General features: G+C 41.2%; 1 protein-coding gene and 1 pseudogene across 1 annotated transcript in view; one reads left to right on the forward strand and one right to left on the reverse strand.

Annotated features, from left to right (window-relative positions):
- The window catches only part of DNAJC1 (DnaJ heat shock protein family (Hsp40) member C1), a 258434-nt gene that overhangs the window by 6955 nt on the left and 229306 nt on the right, over positions 1-22173 (reverse strand). Inside the window, exon 10 of the mRNA XM_072651691.1 lies at positions 3545-3593. Within this exon, the coding sequence (XP_072507792.1) occupies positions 3545-3593 (49 nt within the window). The remainder of the gene's footprint in view (positions 1-3544; positions 3594-22173) is intronic.
- Positions 12808-13308, forward strand: LOC140531024 (biogenesis of lysosome-related organelles complex 1 subunit 2-like; annotated as a pseudogene).

Consider the following 22173-nt stretch of genomic DNA (forward strand, 5'->3'; position numbering starts at 1 on the left):
GGAGGCATTTCCTCTACGAGAAGGTGTTTTGCATCGACTGTCCAGCCTTCCTGACCTGTAGTCTGAGGTGACCTGGGCTAACCAGAGCCCTCAAGTACTAACAAATGTTCTCATACACTTCATTAGTTTTATATTTCCAAACTATGAAATTAATTTCAAACTGACAGTTGGTCTACTGCATCTTTGTGAGAACCTCTGTGTATCTTCCCTCCAAAGCTTTCCCTTTTCAGACTTTGGTCGCCATTTGTGCTCGCTGGAAGTAATTCCAGATTTGAGGCATCAGAGTCAGATATCAAGTATTAGCCACAGGACAGTGTGGAGGTGGGAGGGGTGATGGGCAGGACTGCAGGGACAAGTGTAAGTCTGGGCGATGCAAGAAAATTCTGGGCTCTCAGTGCTACCAATCCAACCCATCTTTGGTTTCATTAGCTACTGGTCTAAGGAACTTCCAGTGTAGAAATGTCTCCCACAGCTACAGGTTGGCAGCTTGTATCTAGGTCTTATTGTCTGGTTTCTGGCTTTTCCTTAAAGAAACATGAATCAAGCACCCACTACATATATAACATTGAGGACAGGATACAAAACTGAAAGAAAAAAGACTTGGGCCCTGCCTCATGGAGCTGACTGCTGTAGAAGGCTGAAGTATATACCACATGGTGATGAGACTACTAATTTTCCATGCTGGAGAAAGGGATAAACCAAACCTGATGTGAGGTGAAGGGGGTTTTATTGGGAGGAGTGAGAGTAGTGAAGGGTTTAAAGAAGTTTCAGGGAGATGGCATTTGATCGGGGGCTCAGAGGATGAGGAGGATTTCATTAGGTGGAAATGGGAGGTGGCGGGGGAAGAGAAGGGAATTCAAAGACACTGAGGTGGGGGATGATGAATAGCCCAGTCCAGCCAAAGTATAGCCTATGTAGAGGGAAGTAGGATGAGAGAAAGCTGGAAAAACTGGGTGTCACCAGATTACAGAGGACCTTCTCTATGGGATTAAAGACTCTAATAGGCAAAAGAATGCTATGTGCTTGAACCTGTACAGGGGCAATACTGACCAGGAAGGGGTATGATAGCCAAACTGGAGGAGTGAGAAGCAACACACCAATAGTCTGTGTGGGTAGAAATGAGGGCATATGACGAAGATGGTGGCAGTGAAAATGGCAGGAGGGCACGGACACTGAAGAGATTCTAGCTGAAGATAAAACAGGACATGACAACTGATTTGGCAGAGGGAAGAGGGAGAAGGAAAAAAAATCAGTCACCCAAATTTTGAACAGAATTAGGGGAACCAGAAGGGGGACTGAGGTTTGATGTTTTGAGTTTGGTTTTTTTTTTTTGAGCAAGATAGGTTCAGTCGGCACATGAGCTGGTGGGTGATGGTGAGACATTCTGGTGAAGATCTCTTGTACTAAGCCTGCATCCAGGCCCCATCCCCCTTAGTAAGGACGAGGCACTTGTGTTCCTTCTCCTCATGCCCTTGGCTCTTCTCTACAACTGAAGAAAAGAGGAGGGTATCTCAGAGGCCTGCAGAGCAGGGCACCAACATTTTCACTTGGGATTTGAAGGACAGGAAGGCTCTTCTGGGGGGCAAGTTGGCATCCAGCCTGGCTTAGGGGACCCATTCTTCTTATGTATCTGACTGCCAATAAATGATAGGGCTTTAGTTTGGCTTGTGCCAGGTTCAAGGTTCAGGAAAACATTTTTCATTTGAACACTGAACAATTTATATCTGACACCAGGCAAAGAATACCTGGAACTTTAAGTCTATAAGCACAAAGGGTGGGAGTTTATGGGAGAAAGGGCTACGGAAAGGATGGCTGTGCACATACAGGGAGTTCTCAGAAACTGCTCAAAACAGTAGCACACAGGAAACCAAAACATTATAATGTAAAATGACCTTTAAATTTTTTAAGGCTATTCAATCAATCAATCAATCTAACATTAACTTATCCACATATATGTATATGCTGTATGTATTTCTTACACAGGGATAAGTGTCCTTTATGAAATTAAAATGGTTTATACGTGGCCAGACGCCATTTATTTCATTTTTCTCAACTTCATCTTTTCTGTGTTTTTCTCCTTCTGCAAATGAGTTCCCACCACAGGGGCCTGCTCTCCTTAACTCTGCTCCTGGTGTTCCTCAAAGGCTCATGGATCATCTCCCCGGCACATTGTAGGTCTGTCTACATTCCCTGCTCCTCTCACTTAGCGGTGACTGAGCTACTGAGAGGAAATGGGGAAAGATCAGACTGAGCTTCCTGCCTCAAACTGTTCCCCCTTATTTAAATAACAACCAATTAGTCCCCTAGAGAAAACAACAGTTGGTGATCAGCCTTTGGGGTCATGTCTTTGAGGTGAGCTGGCCTCACGTAACACTGAATGGGGCCAGCCAACAGATTGTATCCCCCTCCCAATGTCACCGAGGAAACTTATCCATTTCCTGCAGCTGCCAGGAGAGAGCAGAGGCCGCCTCTGTGGAGGTGCATTGCTGAAACCACAGCTCAGGCTGGTCACAGGCAGCCCTAGGCTTGGGATGAGACATGAGGGGAACTACGGCCCCTTTTCCTTCAGGGCCTTTCTTCCCACTGCAAGCAGAGATATGCTTGAGAAACACTGGTGAGTCTGGGGAGGAAATGTCTTTGGTGAATTCAAGTCTATATAACAGTGAGAGTGTGTGTGTGTGTGTGTGTGTGTGTGTGTGTGTGCGTGCGTGTGTGTGTGCGCACTTGCATGTGACCACCAGAGAATATCACTTTCCTCCAGTAAGACCATGGATTCTGAAGACTGTCAGAAGCCCCCTGTTCATTCTGCAGACCTGTGAAGATGCTTTCCGAGGGTCCTCTGTACATCCCCAGACTGTTTGGTGCTGCTGGCTGAGCTTTTTTTATTGAATGGGCAGATGAAGCAATTCAGGGCACATAACTTTCCAAAGAGTGAAGTTGGCTAAAGTGGAGGCTCTCCCCCAAGATATCCCTGCTTCAGCCTCTGACAGTGGGGGCTTTGGCCCAGCATAACTTAGTCCTGCTGTAGACCAAGGCTGTCAAACCTAAATGGAAACATGGATCACCGAACTGTACATAAGGATCCCTGTAGGCCTCACATTAACTTAGAAAACCATACATTAACATTATCTATGTTCTGTTGTATTGTTTTTTTAAATTTTGCTAAATATTTCCTGGTTACCTTTTAATCTGGGCCCCACCCAACAGTGCTGTGGGCCACAATAGGCTGTGAGTTTCCCATCTGACAGCATTCAGAGGCTCACCCAGACACAGAAGTCACAAACCCAGAGGTGTTAACCCCCTGAAGAGATGCCAGTTCAGCTATGGCTGCCTTGTTGTTTACTATGTGGATAGAGGCAATTGTTTCTGTGGCATTTAGTTTTTAAAATGTTGTGTTTTCATAACAGAAGCTCTGCCCAAAGTTAGGCATGGAATCCCTGTCCCTGAACACCCCTACATGGCAGGACCATAATGGAAAAAGGGATTCATTATTTCTCAGAAGCAATTGTCAGTGAAGAAGATAAAGCTTAGATTGAACACGCACCTGGGGTACACGTTACAGAATCCTTCAGCTGTTTGGCTTTCATTGTCACCTGTTTAAAAACACACACAAAAAAGTCTCACTTGAAATAGCTGAGTATTAACAACTGGAGTTTAAAATTCAGTCCCATGATGCATCAGATTGCATCTGGTTTGGTGTCAGTCAGTGAGATTTCAAAAGTTTTCACAGAAGTATAGATTTAGGGAGTCCTGTTCATATGTGAGGAAGAAGGCCCCCTATGGCATAATGAACTATCCAAGGTCACTCAGCTAGCATGTGACAGAGACAGGAGTGGAATTCAGCCCTCCTCTGCCCAAGGGTCCATTGATTTCCTCATGATACCATATTCCCTCAACATACCTGTTTATATTTTTATAAACAAGTCACTTTCTAAAAAGTGAAACATCATTTTAAAAATATACAAACCAAAGATGCTCTGTATCTACTCTTTCTTTTCTCTTCCTTCTACCTCCAAAAATCAAATCCTAAATTAGCCCAAAAGCATGTTTCCTCCTATCAAAAAGCATAGAGGAAAAAGACTACAAAACTGGAGGCCTAGGCTGCCTAAGTAGTTGGGATGCACTCCATTTAGAACAACAATAACAATGATGTGGAAAACAGAGAAGGCTCATCTCCAGCATTAAACCAATACTGCAGACTATGCGGTAAGTGGGGAAGAAAGCAGGATGACATTTTGGAGTTGGAAGAACTGGGTCCAGCCTACGTCTTGGACGCTGACTGTGTGGCTCTGCCTTCCTCAGAGTGCAGACTCTAAATGGCACCAGTGTGCCATGGTAGAAGGAAAAAATGTCCTCACCAAGAGCACACTATATCACCACCAGTTTGAACCCAGGTCTGGAACCCCCATAACACCCCAAGATCTAAGCTTAATTTTAAACTAAAATGTCCACGTAAAAGAAGGATGGTAACATAATTAGTTATTCTCTAAAGTGACATTTCAATTCAAATTACAGGTGGGGTTTTTTTTGTGCCTTACGATTTGTGGAAGAATTTCCTTCGCGGGGCGTTACATCATCCCCTGACTGTTGGACAAAGGCAGTCTGCTGCAGTTTCCAAGAAACCAACTGTTACACCTCATGAAATAGAGTGCCTCCTCAGTCACCTTCATCTGCTCTTTACCAGGGGGATGACAGTAAGTTCACAGAGGAAGCCTTGATCGCTCAAATGAAGTCTTGTCTAAGTTCCTCCGAGGCTCAGATCAGGGACTACCTCACTCATAAAGCCTTTCCTGATCCCCCAGTTGGTAGTACTCTCTCCTTCCCCTCTCAGATTGTCCTCTGTATGTATCCTGTAGGAATTGCTGATATGTTGTCTCTGCATTAAAACAGAAACTCCTTGAGGAGTTTCTGATTTTCTTTGGAACTATGCCCTGCATAATAAACATACATGTATGTGTGTGTGTGTGTATATGTACGTATACATATATACACACACACATATATATGTTACTACACATAGTAAACATTTAACAATGCTCTTTGAATCCTCAAATTATCTTATGTTTATCTATTTATGCATCACGTTCATATATCGACTGACGTATTGCATCTCTCCCTGCAAACTCTCCGAAGATACTTTCTTTCCTTCGTAAGCCCACTGCCCAGTTTATAGCGAATGCTTGAAAATGTTTCTTGACCATCACAACCTGAGGACTCATGATGAACGTTCTCCGCCTCTAGACTGGCTCAGAGGACAGATGGAAGAAAGGTCTCTTTTCTTTCTTTTTCTCTTTGGGGGGCATGGATAATGTGGGGATTGGTTTTGCCTGCTGATCCATAGCTGTTTGCAGGCTTTGCTCTTATTGCCTTCTCAATGTAAGGGGGGGTGAGGAGAAAAATGGAGAGAATTCAGAAACAAACAAAAAACAAAACGAAAGTAAATACAAACCCAACCCAACAAAATGCTGGTTGACATGAACAAGCCCGTGGGCAGGCCCCGGCTCACTACACATCTGGCCCATCAAGGCTCCGACGCAGATCCTTCCAGACTTTTGAGTGTCTCTCACAAAGATGCACACAAGTTCTTGGTTTGTTCTTAATTTGCTCAGTTCAATTCAATAACAAGTCCTTAATCTGTCAGTTCCTATAGGCCAAAGTATCTTTAGCCTCAATATCTTATCACCCATTATGTACATGTATCTCATTTTAATCTAAAAGTCATGATTCAAACTTCTATATTAATTCCTTTCTTCTTTTATATAAAGAACTGCAAAGTACTGTTAATTTATTTCTCCCTGTCCAATGGGTCTTCACTTGGTTTCAATAAATTATTCCCAATCATAAAAAAGAAATGGCATCTCAGAGAGCTGTTTGGTGTTCATACATAAACACTTGGGTACAGGGTTTCTGAGATGGTATCACCAACAAGGTTTCTCACAGAGCCACAGAACTGATTTGAGGACTCCTACTGATGTATCGTTCATTCTGAGAGTGTCTGGAGGATGTCAAGGGATAGTTTGGCCAGGACTCAGCACTGTGCTGCTGCAGTAATTTGAAATACCTTTCAGATCCCACTGTAAGAAAAAGAACATATCAGATGCTCCTCCTTTCACTTAAGTAATCTCTAGATTTTTATTTCTTGGGAAGGTAAAAACCAGCAGTCGTGACACATTCACTAATCAGGAGAAAAGCCTTCTCATACAGTCTTCTTAGCTCTTGTCCTTTTATCTATGACTCTAAGCATCTCTGCTAAAATAGCCAAGTCCTCTGACAATCAGCTACTTGTAGGGACTGACTGCCTTTTGCTACCTTCAGCAGTTAGCACAGTGCCTGGCACACAGTAGGCATTTAGTAAATGTTCACTGACTGACTGATTGACGTGTAATGTGGATTGTGGGAGGCAGCTACACTGCAGCAGAAAGCAGAGTGGATTTAGAACGGGCAAATTATTAACTGTGTAATCTTAGTATCTGAGCCCCAGTTTCCTTTCTATAAAATAGTGACAACATTTGCATAGCCTATCATACATGATTATCATAAGACCCAAGTGAGAGCACTTTATAAAATATAAAGTCTCATATCAATATCAGCTATTATTTGATAATGATGACCAATTCACACTTCTGTAGAACTTGTCTTCAAATTAACCCTCATCTCAACAGAAGTCATGTGCATAGGTAATGATGACCAAGTCTTTCTTTTTGGTTCAGAGACAGGTATAGTATTATCAGAGAATCAATGATGCCTTTAGGCAGATTGGGCAGTCCCAAGATTAAACTGCTACACAGCTGAAAACTCAATGCCTTGTTTTTCCTGAGGATATAGTTACCACTATGTCTAGTTTCTTTTTAAATTTAACTTAATTTATTTCTTGTTATATTTCAAGTTCCAAACTGCCTCTTCCCCTCACTCCCCACCCCTGAACTAGAAAAGGTTACAATTTGACATTGTATATACATACATACGTATGAACAGACACACATAATACATACACACATATGCATATACATGTGTATGTGCGTAAAATCATGCTTTGCATACTTGTATTTCTCAGTTCTTTCTCTGGAGGTGGACAGCATCTTCCTTCATAGGTCCTTGGTAGTTAATCTGCATATTTATACTACTCAGAACAGCTTAGCCATTCACCATAATTCTTTGAACAATATTGCTTTTGTATACCACCTTCTCTTGGCTCTGTTCATTTCACTCTTCATTATTACATGCAGGTCTTTCCACATTTTTCTTAAACTAACCAGCTCATAATTTCTTACAGAACAGTAGTAGTATTCCATCACAATAATATATCACAACTTGCTTATCCACTCCACATTCCTCTCAATTTCCAGTTCTTTGCTACCACAAAGAGAACTGCTATAAATATTTAGAACATAAAGGTTTTTTTCCTTTTTCCCTGATCACCTTGGGTCCATATTACCTTGGGACTTAACAGTGGTATTGCTGGGTCAAAGGGTATGAACAATTTTATAACTCTTTGGGCATAATTCCAGATTGTTCTCCAAAATGGTTGGATCAGTTCACAGTTCCAACAACAGTGCTTTAGTGCCTCAATTTTTCCACATCCCCTCCAACACTTAACATTTTCCTCTTCCACCATTTTAATCAATTTTAGGTATGAAATGATATCTCAAAGTTGTTTTAATTTTAATTTCTCTAATCAAAGATTTAGAGCATTTTTTTATATGACTACATATAGCTTTGATTTCTTCTTCCAAAAAACTGCCTGTTCATATCCTTGACCATTAAGCAATTGGGGAAATGACTCATATGCTTATAAATTTGGTAGAGTTCTCTACATATTTGAGACATGAGACCTTTATCTGAGAAACTGTAGGAATTTTCCTCAATTTTTTGCTTTCCTTATAATCTTGACTACACTGATTTTATTTGTATAAAACCTAAGGATGTACTGCATCAGAGCCAAAGGTCCTTGGATTAAAATTAAAACAACTTTGAGATATCATTTCATACCTAAAATTGATTAAAATGGTGGAAGAGGAAAATGTTAAGTGTTGGAGGGGATGTGGAAAAATTGAGGCACTAAAGCACTGTTGTTGGACCTGTGAACTGATCCAACCATTTTGGAGAACAATCTGGAATTATGCCCAAAGAGTTATAAAAACAGAACATGTTTTTTACTGTCCCTCACAATCCACCAGCCCCTGCCACAGTCTAGCACATTAGTAGACACATAGTAGATATTGTAAAAATGCCGGCTAAAAGACTGCTTCGAGTGTAAGTTGGTGCTTGAGCTGAATCCAAAAAGAAGTGAGGGATTTTATTCTAGGCAAGGACACGAGAGATGGAAGAACATACAAGTGTTCAATACAAGAAGGATGACATCAGACATATTGAAGTTCAGAATGAATGGAGCTAAGACAACAGAAAGTTAGTTTCTCAAAACAACATTGGGGAAAGAGAAGGACCAAAGAAGGGTAGCGTTGCTGCTTGGGGTGAATGAGATACGATAATTCACAAGTGAGAGAAGGCAGAACTGTTCACTTGTTGTCTCTGTTTTCTCTGCTAAGGAGAATGTTCTTTGGACTGTAAAGGACAGAACAAAAATGGCTATTGAATATAAGCAAGGAGATGAGAGCATAAAGCTATCCTTGATGAATCCAAGGACCTTTGGCTCTGATGCAGTACATCCTTAGGTATGGTGTGATGATGGAGCCACTGTCAGTTCTACTGGAAAGATGATAGATCATAGGAGAGTTGAGGAAGACCTGGAGAAGGCCAAATGTCCCAATTTCCAAAAAAGAAAATAGAAAAGAATCTGCAAAGTCATAGAAGAAAGTGATGACCAAGCGCTAGTTTGGCTTCATCAAGAACAGGTCATGCCACACTAACAAGATTTCCATTTTTGACAAGGACTCTAAACTGGCAGAGCAGTGGAATGTGGCAGATACTGTTCATCTAGATTTTAGGAAAATATTTGATAAATATCTCATGCTATTCTTGTGGACACTAAGGAGAGATGTGACCTAGATAACAAAATAAATGGCTGTACTTATAACTGAATGGCTAGACTCGAAGACAATCATGACTGGTTTGATATCCCAGTGGTGAGTTTGTCTCCAGTGGAGAGAGTGAGCTAAGGATCTCTACCCAGTCATCTCAACATCTTTATCAATGACTTGCATGAAGGAGTGAGTACATGACATCCATATCAAATCTCCAAATGCTAAAAAGCCGGGGACATCAAGGGGAACAAAGATTGTACAGAACAAGGGAAATGGAATGAATCAAATTAGGTAACATTTTATAGGATAAGTTAGTCTTCCACAACATGACTATTATGGAAGTCTAGCCAAACTCCACATATACAGCCTCTATTGAATTACTTGCCTTCTCAGTGAGGATGGGTGGGGAGGAAGAAAGGGAGAGAAGTTGGAACTCAAAGTTTTAGGAAGGAATGTTGAGAATTGTTTTTGCATCTGGTAATGAGGTATAGAAATCTATCTTGCTCTACAAGAAAAGAGAAGATGGGATAAGGGAACGGAGGGGTGTGATAAAAGGAAGGGTAGATTGAGGGAAGAGGGAATCAGAATGCATGGTGTTTTGGGGTGTAGGAGGGGAGAGATGGGGAGAAAATTTGGAACTCAAAATCTTGAGAAAATGAACTAAAAATTAATTAAAAAATAAAAACATTTAAAAATTATAGAATATACATAGTTTCACATGAGTTTAAAAATCTACTTTTCCAAGGATGGGACGGGGGAGAGGCATGATAAGACAGCAGTTTGTCTGGAAGAGATATGAGGATTTTAGTGGACTAGAAGTTCACCATAAGTTCACAGTCACCAAAAAAGTCACCAGGCTTTTGAGTTGCCTGAATTGAGGTACAGCTTCCAGGAATAAAGAAACAATTCGGTTATATTTGGCTGTTACATACATCTGATGTACACTAACCCCACTATCTACAAGAAGTCTTTCTACAGGAAGGAATTCTTAAAAAATTCAGCATTTTTTTTTTAATCCTTCCTTCACCACTGCCCTGTCCTTGAGATGGTAAGTAATCAGACAAAGGTTATATATGTGTAAATACGTAAACCATTTCCATATTAGTCATTTTGTATAAGAAAATTTGAACAAAAGGAAGAGAGAAAGTGAAAAATAGTATATTTTTATCTGCTATCAGATTCTACAGTTCTTTGTCTGGAGGTAGAAAGTATTTTTCATCATGAGACCTTTGTTATCAAGTTAGATCATGGTACTGCTGAGAATAACTCAAGCCATTCACTGTCCAATACTGTGGTTACTATGTACAGTGGTCTCCTGGTTCTGCTCACTTCACTTTGTATCAGTTCATGGAGGTCTTTCCAGGTTTTTTCAAAATCACCCTGCTTGGCATTTCTTATAGCACAACAATATTCCATCACAATCGTATGCTACAACTTGTTCAGCCATTCCCCAACTGAAGTGCATTCACTTGATATCCAATTATTAGACAACCATATAAAGAGCTGCTACAAAAACTTTTGTGCAAATAAATTCTGTTTCCTTTTTTTAAAAAATCTCTTTGGGATAGAGACCTGGCAGTGGTATTGCCAGGTCAAAGGGTATGCACACTTTGTAGTCCTTTGGGCATAGTTTTGGATTGCTTTCCAGAAGGGTTAGATCAGTTCACAACTTCACCATTAGTGGAGTGCAGTAGGTCGCAGTTTTCCTACAACCTCTCCAACATTTGCTTAGGAAGTCTTTCCTAATTGTAGTGCCTTCTCTTTGTTGGTTATTTCCAATTAATCCTGTCTATAGTTTGTCTGTCCATAGCTGATTGCATGTTGTCTCCCCCATCTGACGGTGAGATCCTTGAGAGCAAGGACTATTTTTTTCCTTTCTTTGTATCCTGAGGGCTTAGCACAGTGCCTGGCCCACAGCAGACCCAACAAGTGTTTACTGACTGACTGGAGTGTTGTGTTTATTTCTGAGTGCTATAATTTAGGAAGAATGTTGCTGGAGTGCATCCTGAGCAATGGTGAAAAGCATTAAATGGAAGCAGATGAAGACTGGTGGAAGGAGCTGTGGATGTTTAGCTTAGAAAGGACTGGGAGGCAGGGTGTGATGGCTGTTTTCAGGTCTTTCAAGCGCAGTCCTCCTGGAAGAAGGATCACATTTCTTATCTTGGCCTTCAGAGAGCAGAAAGTGGAATAAGGAGTGGAAGCTGTAAAAGAGGCAAAGCAATCTGGGATGAGGAAGATCTCCTAACAATTAGTGACCCCAAATGGGAGGTCATGGGCTCCTTCTCATGGGAGGTGGTCAAGAGAAAGGCTAGAGAACTGCATGGTGGGCTGGTGGTGAAGGGGATCCTGTCTCTGGGATTTCTTTTCAGTTCTGAAATTCTGTGATGACAGGTGGTGGCTGAATCTGCACATTATTTCACTTCAATCATCTCTTCAAAGTATTTAGCAATCCTCTTTTTTATTTTAATCACGAAAAATCCACCTTTCCTCTCTCCCACCTCCTCCCTTGGGAAAGCAAGAAAAACAAAACCCCATTTCAAACGTATAATTGAACAAAACAAATTTTCACATTGGCCGTATCCAAAAAAGTTCCATGTCTCAATCTTCACTCTGAGTCCATCAGCTCATTGACAGGAAGTGGGTGGCATGTTTCATCATGAGCACTCGAATTATGGTCAGTTACAGACTGAGCAGTGCTTCTAAGGCTTGCACAGTTCTTTGTCTTTACAATATTGCTATCACTGTATAAATTGTTCTTCCGGAGGGGTGGAGCCAAGATGGTGGAGTAGAAAGATGTACATCCTCTAGTGCTTCCCCCCCACAGCCCACAAAACACCTGTAAAAAATGGCTCTCAACAAATTCTAGAGCAGCAGAAGCCACAGAACAACAGAGTGAAAAAAGTTTCCAGCCAAAGGTAACCCAGAAGGCTGACAGGAAAGGTCTATTTCATGGAACACTGAGCAGAGTAGAGCCCTGTGCACAGCACAGGGAGAAACAGGATCTGAACAGACCTCCAGGGCAGAATTCCCAGCAGGGAGCAGATCCCTCAACCCACAAGCGACAAAGAAAGCTCCAAAGGTCAGTGTGGGAGGACTTTCCCAAATGGGAGAGAGGGGAATGGGGTCCCCCCAGCACTGGTCCCAGGTAGTGGCAGAGGCAGCGGCAGCAGAAGCAGCAGCGGGCTGCAGGTGACTACGGTGGCCTCAGAAACAGTCTGGGTCTGTAGTCCTGGCAGCTCAGCTTAAAGTCTCTGGAGGAATTGAGCAGCTGATCTGAATCTCAGCCTTGAGCATGGTACTGGGGGGAGGAGGAGCATTAGGACCTTCCTCTTGACAAAGGATTCAGAAGTCAAGTAACTGGCTGAGAAAATGGCCAAAAAAGGAAAAAAAATAAGACTATAGAAGGTTACTTTCTTGGTGAAGAGGTGTATCCTTCCATCCTTTCAGATGAGGAAGAACAAGGCATACTGTCAGAGGAAGTCAAGGCTTCTGCATCCAGTACCTCCAAAATGAATATGAAATGGGCTCAGGCCATAGAAGAGCTTGAAAAGTGAGTCAGCAGCTTGCTAAAAGAGAACCAAAAAAAATGCTGAGGAAAATAACACCTTTAAAAAGAGGCTAACTCAATTGGAAAAAGAGGTCCAAAAAGCCAATGAGGAGAAGAAGGTTTTAAAAAGCAGAATTAGCCAAAAGGAAAAGGAGGTTCAAAAGTTCACTGAACAAAATAGTTCTTTAAAAATGAGAGTTGCCCCCTTCCTCCCCCATCCCTATCCTTCCCTCTATCCTTCCCCTTTCTCCCTTCCCTGGCCTTGGCGATGCTGTGGTGGAGATGGTCGAGGAGGCCATGGAGCCTGCGGGAGTGGACATCAAGGGGCTATGCTAGGACATGCTCTCCAAAATGGCCACATACCTGACGGGCGAGCTGACAGTGACCAATGAAGACTATAAATTTCTGGAAAATATGAACAAACTGACTAGCTTGAAGTATCTAGAAAGAAAGATATTGCAGTAAACAAGTAGAAACCTAAAGGATTTAAACCAGAAATATGCAGCACTTCAGTCTTATCTGGATCAGATCACTTTAACTGAGGAGCAAGTAGCAGTTCTTGAGCAGGCAGCTTACAAATTGGACACATATTCAAAGAAACCAGAAGCAAAGTACAAGAAGTTAGAAAGACGATGGAAGACTTCTTTAGCACAGAGACTTTGCAAGAATATTTTTTTAAGAGCTGAAATAAGTGGGATGGAACTTATCATGATGCTTCAGTTCCTAAAAGTAAGATGTGCTGCCAATCCAAGGAGAACCCCAACCCCGACCTCTGGTTAGATGTGTAACTCTGACCACCCCTGATGTTTTCCTAAACCTGGACCCCCTGGAGCCCCATTTTATTGTGTGCTTCATCACGTGCCCTGGACCAAGGCTCAGAAATGAGGATCAACCCCATCTAGAGCAGACACAGATGAGAGGCCCTCGTCACCATGTCTCCTCCCTTCTTCCCTCTGCCCCCAGCCCCTTCATAACCTGTTCTTGATCTTAAATAATAAATGCCAGTCCACGAAAAAAATTGAGTGGAGTTCAGGGAAGCTAATGACTATATGATAAACCAAGAAGTTAGAAAACAAAACCAAAAGACTGAAAAAAATAGAAGATAATACGAAACATCTCATTGGAAAAAACAGCTGACCTGGAAAATAGATCCTGGGGAGACAATTTAAAAATTATGGGACTACCTGAAAGTTATGATCAAGAAAAGAGCCTAGACATTATCTTTCATGAAATTATCAAGGAAAACTGCCTTGATATTCTAGAACCAGAGGAAAAAATAAATATTAAAAGAATCCACTGATCATCTGAAAGAGACCCGAAAAGAGAAACTCCTAGGAGTATTGTGGCCAAATTTCAGAGTTCCCAGGTTAAGGAGAAAATATTGCAAGCAGCTAGAAACAATCAATTTGAGTATTGTGGAAATACAATCAGGATAACATAAGATCTGGCAGCTTCTACATTAAGGGATCGAAGGGCTTGGAATAGGACATTCCAGAAGTCAAAGGAACTGGAATTAAAACCAAGAATCACCTACCCAGCAAAACTGAGTATAATACTTCAAGGGAATAAATGGTCATTCAATGATATAGAGGACTTTCAAGCATTCATAATGAAAAGAACAGAACTGAATACAAAATTTGACTTCCAAACACAAGCATCAAGAGAAGCATGAAAAGGTAAACAGAAAAGAAAAATCATAAAGGACTTTCTAAAGCTGAACTGTTTACATTCCTACTTGGAAAGATAATATTTGTAATTCTTGAGACTTTTCTCAGTATTTGGGTAGATGGAGGGATTATACACATATACACCCCTCCCCGCCCCAAACAGAGAGTATAGGTTGAGTTGAATCAGAAGAGATGATATCCATACAAAAATTAAATTAAATTAAGGGGTGAGAGAGAGAATACCGGGAGGAGAAATGGAGAAATGGAATGGGGCAGGCTATCACTCATAAAAGACATAAGAAAAACCTTGTTCAATGGAGGAGAAAAGGAAAGAGGAGAGGAGGGAAAAGTGAAGCTTACTCTCTTCATACATGGCATAAGGAGGGAATAACATGTTCACTAAATTTGGTATGAAAATCTATCTTACACTACAGGACAGTAAGGGAGAAGAGGACAAGTGGGGTGAGGGGGATGATAGAAGGGAGGGCAAATAGAAGAAGTGAGTAACTAGAAGTAGACACTTTTGGGAAGGGACAAGGTCAAATGAGAGAACAGAAAAAAGGGGGGGCAGGGTAGGGATGGAGGGCAATATAGTCTTACACAACATGATTACTATGGAAGTCTTTTGCAAAATGATACACATATAGACTGTATCGAATTGCTTGCCTTCTCAGTGGGGATGGGGAGGGAGGGAAGTTGGAATTCAAAGTATTAGAAACAAATGTTGAGAATTATTATTGCATATAATTGGGAAATAAGAAATACAGGTAATGGGGTACAGAAATTTATCTTGCTGTACAAGAAAAAAGAGAAGATGGGGATAAGGGAAGGGCGGGATGTGATAGAAGGGAGAGTTCATTGAAGGGAGGGGTAATCAGAATGCAAGGTATTATGGGGTGGGGGGAGGGGAGAGATGGGGAGAAAAATTGGAACTCAAAATTTTGTGGAAATCAATGTTGAAATCTAAAAATAAATTAATTAATTAAAAAAAAATTTGTTCTTCCAGTTCTGCTCACTTCAATCTGCACCAATTTATACATTTTTTTCCAGGTTTTTCTGAAATCATCTCCATCATCATTTCTTAGGGCAAAACAGTATTCCATCACTTTCATATATTACAACTTGCTCAGCCACTCACCAATTAAAAGGTATACCTTTTGTTTCCAATTCTTTGATACTGCAAATAAAGCTGCTATAAATATTTTTGTATTTTCCTATTTTTTAAAATCTTTTTTGGATATAGACATGGTGGTGGCATTGCTGCGTTGAAGGGCATACAGAGTCTAATAGTTTTTTGGGCAGAGTTCTACATTGCTTCCCAGGATGGCTGGGAGATCACAGCTCCCCCAATAGTACATTAAAGTGCCTATTTTCCCATAGGCCTGTGTCATTTTCCTCTTTTTGCTAATTTTGCTCATCTAATGGATGTGAAGTAGAACCTCAGAGTTGTTTTAATTTGTATTTCTCTAATTATTAGTGATTTAGAGCAGGGTTGTCAAACTTGGCCTTGTGTGTCTGCAAAATTCCTGAATGCTATCTGAACCAGAGGAAAATGTAATTGGGAAATATTTAAAAAAAATAAATACACAATACAACACAGATAATTTAGACTCACAGAGTTTGACACCACTGATTTAGAATATTTTTTTTTTTACATGATTATTGATAGTTTGGATCTCTTCCCCTGAAAAGATGTGCCTGTTCATGTTATTGACCATTTATCAGTTAGGGAATTAGCCATTCCCTTTTCTTTTCTTTTTTTTTTATTTAACTTTTAACATTTATTTTCACAAAATTTTGGGTTACAAATTTTCTCCCCTTTTATCCCCTCCCCCCCCCAAACCCAAGCATTCTAATTGCCCCTGTGACCAATCTGCTCTCTCTTCTATCCTCCCTCTCTGCCCTTGTCTCCCTCTTCTCTTTTGTCCTGTAGGGCCAGATAGCTTTCTTTACCCCTTATTTTCTAGTGGTAAGAACATTACAGTTGATCCTAACACTTTGAGTTCCAACTTCTTTAGCTCCCTCCCTCTCCACCCCTTCCCTTTGGAGGACAAGCAATTCAATATAGGCCAAATCTGTGTAGTTTTGCAAATGATTTCCATACTAGTTGTGTTGTATAGGACTAACTATATTTCCCTCCATCCTATCCTGTCCCCCATTACTTCTATTCTCTTATGATCCTTTCCCTCCCCATGAGTGTCGACCTCGGATTGCAATCTCCTCCCCATGCCCTGCCCTCTATCCTCCCCCCCACCCTGCTTGTGCCCTTGTCCCCCACTCTCCTGTATTGTGAGATAGGTTTTCCTATCAAAATGAGTGTGCATTTTGTTCTTTCCTTTAGTGGAATGTGATGAGAGTAGACCTCATGTTTTTCTCTCGCCTCCCCTCTTTATCCCTCCACTAATAAGTCTTTTGCTTGCCTCTTTTATGAGAGATAATTTGCCCCATTCAATTTCTCCCTTTCTCCTCCCAATATTTCTCTCTCACTGCTTGATTTCTTTTTTTTTTTTAAGATATGATCCCATCCTCTACAAGTCACTCTGTGCACTCTGTCTCTATGTATGTGTGTGTGTGTGCATGTGTGTGTGTGTACTCCCACCCAGTACCCAGATACTGAAATGTTTCAAGAGTTACAAATATTGTCTTTCCATGTAGGAATGTAAACAGTTCAACTTCAGTAAGTCCCTTATGACTTCTCTTTGCTGTTCACCTTTTCATGGTTCTCTTCATTCTTGTGTTTGAAAGTCAAATTTTCTTTTCAGCTCTGGTCTTTTCATCAAGAAAACCTGAAAATCCTCCATTTCATTGAAAGACCATTTTTTCTCCTGAAGTATTATACTCAGTTTTGCTGGGTAGGTGATTCTTGGTTTTAGTCCTAGTTCCTTTGACTTCTGGAATATCCTATTCCATTCCCTTCGATCCCTTAATGTAGAGGGTGCTAGATCTTGTGTTATCCTGATTGTATTTCCACAATACTTGAATTGTTTCTTTCTAGCTGCCTGCAATATTTTCTCTTTCACCTGGGAATTCTGGAATTTGGCCACAATGTTCCTAGGAGTTTCTCTTTTTGGATCTCTTTCATGCGGTGTTCTGTGGATTCCTTGAATATTTATTTTGCCCTCTGGTTCTAGAATCTCAGGGCAGTTTTCCTTGATAATTTCATGGAAGATGATGTCTAGGCTCTTCTTTTGATCATGGTTTTCAGGTAGTCCCATAATTTTTACATTGTCTCTCCTGAATCTATTTTCCAGGTCAGTTGTTTTTCCAATAAGATATTTCACATTATCTTCCATTTTTCCAATCTTCTCACTATGTTCTGTGATATCTGTCTTTCTCATAAAGTCCTTAGCATCCATCTGTGCCATTCTAGTTTTGAAAGAACTATTTTCTTCAGTGAGCTTTTGAATCTCCTTTTCCATTTGGCTAATTCTGCTTTTGAAAGCATTCTTCTCCTCATTGGCTTTTTGAACCTCTTTTGCCAATTGAGTTAGGCTAGTTTTCAAGGTGTTAATTTCTTCAACATTGTTTTGGTTCTCCTTTAGCAGGGAGCTGATCTGCTTTTCATGCTTCTCTTTCATCCCTCTCATTTCTCTTCCCAGTTTTTCCTCCACCTCTCTAACTTGATTTTCAAAATTCTTTTTGAGCTCTTCCATGGCCTGAGCCCATTGGGTGGGCTGGGACACAAAATCCTTGATTTCTGTGTCTTTGCCTGATGGTAAGCATTGTTCTTCCTCATCAGAAAGGAAGGGAGGAAATGTCTGTTCTCCAAGAAAGTAGCCTTCAGTAGTTTTATTTCTTTTCCCTTTTCTGGGCATTCTCCCCAGCCAGTGACTTGACCTCTGAATATTCTCCTCACACCCACCTCGCCTCCTGGTCCTCCCAGCCAGCGTTTGGGGACTGGGATTCAAATGCTGCTTCCCGCCTTAGGGCTTTTGGCGGGGGCAGGGCTGCTATTCAGTGTTAAATTAAGTTCAGATGGTCAGGTCAGGGCAGGGACGCCTCTCAAGCTCAGTTCCCTCAGGGGGTTTATGTACAGAACTTCCACAATGGATTCAGGCTCCCGCCCGCTTGGGGAGCCCCTGTCTGCAACCGCCTCTCAGCTTCTATCTCGGGGGGGGGGGGGGCGAGCCATGGGGGCACCCCACTCCCCTCTCGCCCCGCCAAAGAGACTCTCTCACCGACCCCCGTCACCTGTGGGTGGGGGGGCTTGTGCCGCTGCTGGAGATCCCGTCCCTGAAGCCTGCTCGGATCTGTACCTCTCGGAGCCGCGGCCGCCGCAGGTCTGGGCTGGGCTCCGCGTCTGCAGTGTGACGGACCTTTTGCGAGAGGTTTGTAGGTCCCTCTGTGGGTGGAGGGACCCGCGTGGCCGCTGGAGATCCCGTCCCTGAAGCCTGCTCGGATCTTTTCCTCACGGTGTCGCGGCCGCTGCAGGGCTGCACTCAGCTCCCAGTCCCGGTGCCCAGTCTGCAGAGCGAAGGACCCCCCACGAGAGGTTTGCAGGTCTCTCCGGAACAGAAATCTCCCTCGCTCCAATATTCCGTGGCCTCTGGGTGCAGAATTCACCGTGAGTTGGTCCCCTCTAGCCGTTCTGTGGGTTGTGGGTTCGGAGCTATGTGTATGTGCGTCTTTCTACTCTGCCATCTTGGCTCCGCCCCCCGCCATTCCCTTTTCTTAAAGATTTTTTGAAATAGAGAACTTACAACCTACTTAGGAACAATGGGTTATGCTCAAGAAGAAGCCAAGGTTTCTCAATGTACCTCCTTCCAAGTCTTTAAGAAAAGCATCAGAAAAGGAAATAATGTATGCTCCCCTTCCTCTTCCCTGACACAGCCTGGGGAGGCTGATAACAGTGATCTGACATCACAATTTTCCAACTCATCCTAGAACAGTAGGGATATTTTAACTGCTAAGCTGATAATGAAAATTATACAACTGTGAAGTTCATTACTCTCATTTGTTCATATTTATTTTTGGCTAATTTTCTTTTCAAACTTAGCACTTACCACTTGCTGAGAATTAATGTTTTTTGCTTTCAAATCCAAATTGTAATTTGTTACCTGAACATTAAATAAAGCACTCAAATAGGTTTCCACATGTGTTGTTTGTGTTCTTAATATGTCTTCAATCATTCTAAAACTTCTCTCTGGATAGACAGTCTGCCTCGCTAGCAGGAGCACAAGATGTTGCCACAGAAAACACCAAAGATTCCTGTAGGTTTTGAGCTGGAAGAGACCTCAGAAATCAAGTCAACCTCCCATATTTTACAGATGAAAACACTGAGGCACAGAGAGTTTAAAGGCCTTGTAAAGTTCAAATTCTTGAGTGCCAGGGCCAGGACTTCTGACTCATAGACCTGTAAACTTGTACACATAAAATGAGATCTTTCACCACTAACAAAAGGGCACTAAACCTTTTTACTTTTAACCTGTGCTAGGGAACAGAAATGTTTGTATTTGCTACTTCATGGGTGAAAAATTTTGTCACATTTATGTTGGACACTAATTCTGAAGATTTTATTTTAGCCTATTAGGCCATCAAATGACCAAACCACTTCCCAAGTCTTGTCCAACTTCCCCACTCTTATTTACATAAATAACGGCACACCAGACGTTGGTGAATACCAGTAACTTCCCACAGGAAAAGGATCAACCCTGGACCATTAGGTTTCCTTGCTCTTCTTGCACCTGTTCTCTTTTACTTCTCAAGTTCACTTTTCCAGTCCCTGGGCCTTATACCAAATTCCATGGAGGTTGGTTGGTTTGGCCGGGAAACCACATGTAATAAAACCTTGTCTTTCACATTTGTTCTGGGAACTGGGAGAAATAGCCACAAAATAGCAGCAAAATACTAAGGGAGATGGAAAGCGTTGCTTTTCTCTGGATAATGAACCACAATCACGGAGCATATTGTAGCTAGTGTGTAAAATGGTCAGTATGAACTTTCTCTATCTCAATAACCAATTAAGACTTCTCAAAGGATAAGTTCTTTCAGGCTCCCTCTTTGTAGCAACTCTAAAGGCAACAAGAAAGCAGTAATGTCGTGCATCAAGGACTCATGATGGTACCATCGCTCCGTCTCTATGCTAGACATAGCTAAAGGTGTTAAGAAAATAATGGGGAGTCCAGAGGATGAAGTAAAAGCCTGTTATAAACCACCTTAGGAGACCAAGAAAAGGGTTCTACTTTGAATACTAAGAATGATACTTTTATAATACATGCCTTTCAACATCTCATTCTATATGATAGATTATAGTATGAATTAAATCAGGCTTCATATGTGTTCATGGATTTAGAGAACGCATTTTAATTGAACACTAAAAGCTTATGATGTGTGAGCCTGAGTCACAAAGACATGATGAACCTCATCACCAGAGGGGTGATCATCAGGTGAACTGGGCAGGGCAAACTATGGATTTGCAATATACTAATCAGATACAGTCTGTAAATGTGTTAATCAAATATAGTCTACTTCTGCTACGCTTTTAACATTCAAATATTTGACTTGTAAGAGAAAGTACATCACTTGAGGAAGAATACCCTATTTGATCATAATTGCTGAGAAAACTGGAAACTAGTTTGGCAGAAATTAGGTCTGGATCAAAGTCTTATACCTTATACCCAATAAGCTAAAAATAGATCTTGGCCTGAATAGTAAAGCTTGTATCATTAAAAAATTAGAAAAAAATAAACAGGTACTTTTTACAATTATACTTAGGGGGGTAATTTCTAATAAAAAAGGTATAGAAAGAATCATGAGCGATAAAATAAGTTCAGTTCATGAAATTAAAAAACTTTTGCACAGATAAAATGAACACAAGATAAGAAAGTGATCAATTAGGGTAAAAACTGCATTAAATATATATGATAAAGATCTGATAGCGAACCTATACAGAGAGTTAACAGAAATAAACAATATCAAAAGCCTTTCCACAATAGATAAGTAGTTAAGGAAATAACTCTCATACATAAGCAATTCTCAAAAAAAAAAATACAAACTATAAAAAGTATAGAAATGATTGCTTAGAGCAAAGATAAAGTGATTTACAATCACTGAGAGAAATAGGCACAAGGGATAGGGATGGACCTCTGACTTCACTGGTGGAGGGAAATCCCAGATAAGGAAAACTCCCTTCCCCAATGTGGTCGGCATCTTTTCTGCAATTTATAGTGCTGGAAAGTCGTTGAGAGGACTGGGAGGTTAAATCAGGCCGCCAAGTGGCATCCTAGTGCATAGAGCATCAGGCTGGGAGTCAGAAAAACCTGAGCTCAAACCCAGCCTCAGACATCTAGCAGCTGTGTGACCCTGGGCAAGTCATTTCACATCTATTGCTTTAGTTTCCTCATCTGTAAGATGGGGAAAATAACAGCACCTACTTCCAGAATTGTGAGTATCAAATGAGATAATATTTGTAAAGTGATATTATAACTATTATATCTCTTGCTCAGCATCACACAGCCAGGATATGCAGAACCTGAACCCAGGTCTTGCTGGCTCCAAAGTCAGCTCTCTATCTACTATACCACATTACTTCTTAATACAAGAGATGGAAATAAAAAAAAATAACTCTAATATCTTATACCCAGCAAAATGGCAAAGGTGACAAAAGGTGGAAATAATGGAGGGATAGAACACTAACACACTATTGGTGGAATTGTGAGCTATGAATTTGGGACTACAGTACAAAAAACCCAGCAGAGATCAGCCAAGGAGGACAAGGATGAAAAGGAAAGTCCCACAGATACTAAATACGGATAACAGTACTTTTTGTAGCAGCGGAGAACTGAAAACAAAGCAGCTTCTCACCAATCTGGAGAATGGCTAAACACATTGTGGTACATGAATATAATCGAATATTACTGCCTTGTGAGCATATGGAGAATACGGAGAAGCACTGAAGATATATACTGACCAATACAAAGTGAAGGAAGCAACAGAAAAAAATATCCAATGACTACAGTGGAAAAAAGAAAAAAATGGA

The sequence above is a fragment of the Notamacropus eugenii genome, chromosome 3 (genome assembly GCF_028372415.1).
Source record: "Notamacropus eugenii isolate mMacEug1 chromosome 3, mMacEug1.pri_v2, whole genome shotgun sequence".
Lineage (NCBI taxonomy): Eukaryota > Metazoa > Chordata > Mammalia > Diprotodontia > Macropodidae > Notamacropus > Notamacropus eugenii.